This window comes from Hydra vulgaris, chromosome 03 (genome assembly GCF_038396675.1).
Source record: "Hydra vulgaris chromosome 03, alternate assembly HydraT2T_AEP".
Lineage (NCBI taxonomy): Eukaryota > Metazoa > Cnidaria > Hydrozoa > Anthoathecata > Hydridae > Hydra > Hydra vulgaris.
Genome location: NC_088922.1, coordinates 27,422,501 through 27,430,151, shown reverse-complemented (window position 1 = coordinate 27,430,151; position 7,651 = coordinate 27,422,501). Strand labels below are relative to the sequence as shown.

The following is a 7,651-nucleotide window of genomic DNA, read 5'->3' as shown; positions in this document are numbered from 1 at the left end:
ACGTGCAACAAAAATATTGCATTTTAACTTACTAGAAGTACTTACCTTTAAAAAAAAAATACAGCGACTATATCATTTTTCTCCTAAAGTATTGCAGTTGTAATCGATATAATTTCAAAAAAAAATTGTTTTCGACAATAAAAACGTATCGACGCGTAAAAGGAGAAGTGGGTCTAAAATTAATAGTTTTACTAAGTACGTAATTTATGGATGTTCCCTAAGAGATTATTGTTAAAATACCATAAATTATTCAATCTTTTAAACTTATATTTGTTCCCTAGCTTGTAGAAACATTTACCGGTAGTGACTTTTAATCATTATGAAATCCTTGAGCACATCATAATCGTGCATATAACTATTACTTCTCGATAGTTACACTAGATCTCTCTCTTTATTTTACTTCTTACATAACTAACAACACTTTCTGATAATTCCGCAGAGAAACTCAAAGTTGAAAAAAAAAATGCGATTAGCTTTTTTACTGTGTTTTATAAACATAAATAAAATATAACATAACAGATTAACAAAATAAATATCCTAATAACTTAATGCTTATTAATAACTAAACACTTAAAAAACCTATTGCATATTCCAAAATCTAAAATAAAATTATATTTTCTTCTACTGTTGCACATTTTAAATAGTTCATTTTATATTAAAAAAAAATTATTTATAGAAAATCCACATTTTAAATTAAATATTTCTATATATTAAAAGCACAATAGCAATATGCACAAAAGAAACATTTATATTAAAACCCACAATTCAATTTAGTGTTAACAAATCATCTTTATTACACAGAAATAAAGCATATTTGTTTAGTGTTAACAAATAAACTTTATTACACGGTAATAAAATTAATTAGTTATTATTCAAAATGACATTTGCAATATCTAAAAATATAAAACTATTAAACTATAGCAAAGCAAACATCAAGAATGAGTTCAGTATAAAAACCTAAAATGGTTAAGTAGCTAGAAAAAAAAATCATTTGCAATGGAATTGGTACTAAAACTAGTTCGATTAAGCAGTTGGGTTACAAACATCCATATGGTGTATTAATTTGGTACAAAAACCACAATGAATTTTTGGCATAAAAAACCAAACATGGTATTTAGTTAGTCGTAAATAGCTTATTAAGTTAACAATGTTGACTGAAAATTACTTCAGTTTTATTTTGTAAGCTTGTATTTCCATTGGAGAAATGTCGATGTTATTTTTGCTGTTCAGAAACTTGTGAGAATGCATTAGACTTAAAGATGTTTCTTCTAAATGTACGATATTTAATGGATCAAAAATTTCTGCATAAGTCACCTAAAAAAAAAAAAAAATTAACATTTCCAACTATCTAATAAAAGACGTAAATATCTTAAAGACAAATAACTCACTTCATCTATTGAACAAATTCTTTTAAACGCACAGTCAAATCCTACACGATGAAGAAACAGTGCAGCAGTATCACTAGGAGCAACTCTAATGTTATCTTGTAACAATTTCAAGTTAACTAAGTGTAAATCACAAGGTAAAGGAATTTTGAGACCAGAAAAACCTGAATTGAACTGATTAATAGGAACACCTGCAGCAATAAGAAAATCATACATGGGATATTGTAATTGATGGGATAAGGATATACTTAAAATTGAGGGATACGCAGTCGGTGAAGTTTCCTAAACCATAAGGAAATATTATAAATTAAAAATATAATGTCATCATCAAGACTTACAACAATATTCACACAATAACTCATAAAACAATAACAAAATGATTTGACATCACAGGGTTCCCACTATTAAAACTGAGGCTAAAAGTAAGGATTTTAAGGAGATTTAAGGAGATATTTTCCTAATATTTAAGGAGATTTGGTCACAAACGACACTTTTTTTTAAGAAAAAGTAAGGAGAATTAAGGAGAAAACATTAGAAACAGAATCTTATTTTTTTCAATAAATTTTAAATATAAACAGAAAAATTATTATAAATTAATATATATTACTTTACATATATATAAATATATATATAATAGAAATATAGGTCTGCAAACTATCAATGAACTAGATATTTTTTTCTTTTGTAATAAGCATAATCCTTCACTTTAATAAAATTTCCTAGATGATTAAAAAATAAAAAAAAATAAGGAGAAATTAAGGAGAGCAGTCAAACATCATCTTTTTTAAGGTTATTTAAGGAGAATTTTTTTTTAAAGGATATTTAAGGTTTTTAAGGAGGAGTGGGAACCCTGCATCATCACACCATGACATAAACAACAAATAATATAATCAAGATTTTTCTACTTAGGGGAATCTTACCTGTGGTGAAGCATTATCAAAATTTTCTAAAATAAGCCTAAACACTGAAAGCGTTTCCCTGTTGTCCGTAACACCTTGTCCTAATCCCCGGTTATCATCTTGATTTAATCTTCTATCTAATACAACTTCAATAAAACCTGGAAAAAAAGTTATGTTTAGTTTTTTTCTACCTATTTTTAAAAAATTTTTGATGATATATTGTGCTTCATAAATTATTATATACTGTGTACTTCATAAAAAATCATATAATATTTGCTTCATAAAACATTGTATACTGTGTACTTCATAAAACATCATATAATATTTGCTTCATAAAACATTGTATACTGTGTACTTCATAAAACATCATATAATATTTGCTTCATAAAACATTGTATATTGTGTGCGTCATAAAAACATATATTATGTGCTTCATAAAGCATCATAAATAATGTGCTTCATAAAAGATCATATTATTACATGTTTTATATAATATAAAAAATACATAAAACTATTGAATTTTAAGATGGAAAAAATTGGGAAAAAGATGGATAGAAAAGAAAAGACTAAAAAAATTAAAATTAAAATTTATTTACCTTGCTCAAGACTCGCAACACCATTTGCCTGTTGTGTTTGCAGAGTAATTCTAGATTTTTCATCTTGTATAAATATCATTGAAGGTGCAGGATAAAAATTTGCTTGTAAAGGCAATTTTGCCAAAGTTTTACGTCTTTGCATCTACATAAAAGTGAACACATTCAAACACAAAATATATAATTCAAGAATAGATTGTTGTAGCAAAAAATTATATTCAAAAAAAATTATTTTTTTCTTACTCCCCTCAAGAGCAAATTAGTTAAAATCTAAAAAAACTTATTCTAGAAGTAAAACATAATCTGGTGTATATGGTGTAGTGAAGGCACATAAGCCTGAACAATCTTACCCAATACGAATTGTAGTATATACAATAGGCACACCAAACTACAGAATTTCAAATTACTTAGTAAAACTAATACAACCAATATTAGTATGTTGGTAATATACTAATATTGGTTGTATTAATAACACTAAATTTTCTAGACATATGCATAATAAATAACAAAAAAGGTAAATATGAACTTAAATTACACAGAAAAAATGCAATTACTAACATTCAAGTTAAGGCAACATCAAACCATGACCCACAAATTTTAAATGGAATATTCAAGGGTTTCGTACATAGAGCATTTAATGTATGAAGTCAGAAACATATAGAAAATGAACTGAAATTCCTTATTCAAGTATTTGTCGAAAATGGCTACAAACAGTCCAATCTCATGAAAATCATAAAAGAAATAAAACTAAAGAACAAAAAATCACTAGTGACTAAAAACATTGAAAAATCACCAGTATGTATCCAACGATTTTGTTACCTTGGGTACCAATATTGCCTCCCAAATTAACTAAGGTGTTTAGGAAGGCAGGATATAAAACGGTCTTCAAATCAAACCTGAACCTAGAGGCAATATTAACATCAAGAAATAAATACAAACTACAAATAAACAGCCACCTAGGAGTCTACCTTATTAAATGTCACTGTAGCAAAAAGTATATAGGTAAAACAAAATGCAAATAAAAACACGCATGCAACAACACAAAACAGTACAATAGGAAATAAAACAGAGCGATCTGCATTAGCCACACACATGAGGCATTGTACACAACAAATTAACTGGGACAGTTGCAGAACTCTAAAAGTTGATGCTAAAAAGTTTGATGGGAAAGTTTGTGAGGCACTTGAAATACAGTAGCACCAATGTGCCCCTCAACAAAATGGTATCAATTTAAATGAGGGACAATATGTGTCAACCAAATTTCAGACACCATTTCTGGCACACTTACGTCAAAAAAAAAAGATGAAACCATCCCATTGACATAAAATAGAACTGCTGTTTTAAAAATAAAATATAAACAAAAAAAGAAGTATTATTATTGAACAGATTATGAACTCCTTAATGTTTATTAGAGAAAAAAGTAATCTCTTGATGTGGTTGCTAGGGCATTTGAGCACTTTTTATTGTTATGAATTCTTTACTCTCGAATACGAGATATATATATCTATATATCTATATATCTATATATCTATATATCTATCTATCTATATATATATATATATATATATATATATATATATATATATATATATATATATATATATATATATATATATATATATATACTATATTTTTTTCAGATATAAAATATTTTTCAAAATAATAGGGTCCTGTCAAATTTTTAAGGGTCTTGAAGCAACCCTAAAAATATTTTTTATTCAAAAAAATTTTAAACCCAGTGTTTTTGTAGAACACATTTAGTTAAGTGCAGCAGACAATTTTAAAAAAAGTTGTTTTTTGAACCTCCCTAATATATATATATATATATATATATATATATATATATATATATATATATATATATATATATATATATATATATATATATATATATATATATATATATATATATATATATATATATGCAATAAACATAAACACCTAAGGATATGAATTTATTTCAAGTCCATATAACCATAATAAAAAACCAAAAGATCGATAATTTAAAAAATATCTGAAAGTTTACAATCTTTTAATTGAAATTACATAATTTATTTTTTCAAAAATTTATTCAAGTCCCCAAAGACAAGAAACACAAAAAGAGTATTAAAAGTTTCTAAAAGTGCAATAAGTTTTGAAAAGAGAAAAAGATTTGAAGAAGAGGTAAAAGGTAAATTGATTAAATCTAAATTTGTTAAATTGATTAAAAATGTTAAATTAAGCAGTAAAAATTATTTTTTGGCTACAGCAGATGAAGAGGCATAACTCTGATTATTACCCTCTCACAACTCTATAACTCTGAAATACAAATCTTGATAGACAAGGCTGCTGCGTGGCAAAACAAGTTTAGCGCGGTACTACCAGTGACGTGGTGAGAATCAAACTCGGAATCTCTCACTTATAAAGTGAGTGCTCTACCACTACACCACTACCGCATCAACTATAAATTTTTGTTTAAATCTATTGTTTTTTTGAGTATAAAATTTAAGTAACTGATTTTTATTTACAAGCATTATTATTATGAATTCTCTATAAACATCTGATTATTTTGAATTAAGGTTGATATACTTTTGCATTAAATTTTTTTAATGAGTGATGGATCATAACCTTTTTAAAATAAAACCTTTAGAGTTCTGTCAGGGTTAGGGTTAAACTGGGGATACCAAGAAGTCATTATTATATCTTCTGAAGAACTTGCGAGGGAGAAAATTGTAAGTTGATTTTATTTTTTAGTAAAATATTTTTGCTGTCAAGTCTATGTTTAATTACTTAATTACTTATATAAATAAATTACTTAAATACTTGTATAAATTAATTACTTAAATACTTATATAAATTAATCACTTAAATACTTAAATAATACAATCAAAGTTATATTTGTTATAAAGTACATCCTGCATAAATCAAAATTAAAAATCTCAGTGCAAGAGAGCCAATGATTTATTTCTTCTAGTTGAAAGTTAAATTTAGCATAAGGTTTATTTTTAAATTCCCGTTGAACTTTATCATACTATCACTTAATTGTACGCTGGTTAAGTCGAACCATTTGCTAACTCGCACAGGATTTTTGGGTCTATTTGACTAAGATAAATCATTTAATAAATCATAATACATATTACAAATAAAGTCTTAATTAATGGCATAAAGACTTGATCATTTGAATAAAGACTTAGCTATTCAAATAAAATTTATGAAAAATAGTTTGAATACTTAACCTAAGCATATATAGTAATTCTGATTAAATTTAGTTTATTTTTATTTGCAATTATGGACTCTAGTATCAAATGTCATTAAAGCCAACCATTTTCCTAATATTACCACATACAAGACAAAGCTTCATAGTAATCTTAAAGTGCTAAATAAAACATTTCCTGTTATAAACAAGAATCTTCTCTCTTAAAGAAATTACAAAATATATATACACACACACAGTATATTTTATTAGGTCAATCGAAACTGGGAACTGTCTTTACAGTTCTACTGCCCTATTGATTAATTCATCAGATGAAACACATGAGATTCTTCGACTCCTAACTTCACTTGAGTTATTTGAGAAAGCAACATTTTACTCAGCACACCCAATGATTTTGAATCAGGTAAAATCTAAAAGTTTCTCTAATGCTTTTATGGTATATGTTTCATTTGAGCCTTCTGATTACTTTTCTGAGTATAAAGACATAATTACTTCTGATCTTATAAAAGAAGAAGTCTATAATAATTGTAAAAGCAATAAATTTGCTTTCTTAATTGCATTGTCTACAGTATTAAATAAGTAGATTTGGTCTATATATTCTGAATTCGGCCTCAAGAAATATAAAAAGTTGTTCAATGTAAGTTTTCCACAAAGTAATCATAAAGCAAATAAAGACATTTTGAGCATTTTATGGTGTGAACACAGATTGATCTTCTATTTTCTTAAGATAAAGGCATGTGGTCACCTGATCATTTTCCCCCTATTGTAAAAAGAGAAGTATCAATCTCTTTTTACTACTAAGGTTCTTAATTTAAATCGTCAAACTTTTAAAAATCAGATTGCACATCAGATCAGTCTTTAAGCCTTCCTTTTTATGATATTTCTACTTACTATGAGCAAGGTTAACATTTAAATGCTGGTAAAGATGATTCTTTATTGTTGGATCTAATTAGAAAAGTATTTATTCCTAACTCATCTTTAATTTTTCCTGTTTTTGGTGAGAAAAAAAAAACGATCATTTTTAAATAAATGGCTACTTGAATATTTATGGTTAGCTTACTCACAGATTGAAGATGGAGCAAACTGCCTTCCATGTACACTGTTTAGTAGTAATATTCCAAACAATACATCAATAATAAACTTAATTCGAAAAACTTTTACAATATGGAGTAATGCAACTTGTGTTTAGACAGATTACAATAATAGTTGTCAACTTCACCAAATGTCTATGTATTGTCCTAATATGTTGCAAACTAGATCTAATTCAAAACAAAATCTTATTGAAGTTGATAGTATAACATTGATAATATAAGAAAGAAACTTATTTTAAGTAATCAAAATAAATTAATTCCAATCATAAAAATAATTCCTTTTCTCGGTCGGAATGAAATTGCTTATCAATGTTATTGTGATGACAGTAAATATCATCCAGATATTAGAGAAACATGTAAAGACAATATTGGTATTGGTAATTTTATAGAACTTTTAATTTTCGTATTGAAGCTGGTGATAAACTTCTTGAGCAACATATTCATTTTGCTCCTAAAAACACAACATATATATCTAAAACTTCTCAAAACC

At 26.4% G+C, this 7,651-nt stretch overlaps 1 protein-coding gene across 1 annotated transcript in view; it reads right to left on the bottom strand.

The window, feature by feature from the left end:
- Positions 1-469: 469 nt before the first annotated feature.
- LOC100202382 (alpha-mannosidase 2) overlaps positions 470-7,651 on the bottom strand; it is an 82,402-nt gene continuing 75,220 nt past the window's right edge. Inside the window, exons 13-16 of the mRNA XM_065792818.1 lie at positions 2,881-3,022; positions 2,306-2,442; positions 1,389-1,667; positions 470-1,314 (exon numbers count right to left, since the gene is read on the bottom strand). Of these exons, the coding sequence (XP_065648890.1) occupies positions 1,162-1,314; positions 1,389-1,667; positions 2,306-2,442; positions 2,881-3,022 (711 nt within the window). The 3' untranslated portion in view covers positions 470-1,161. The remainder of the gene's footprint in view (positions 1,315-1,388; positions 1,668-2,305; positions 2,443-2,880; positions 3,023-7,651) is intronic.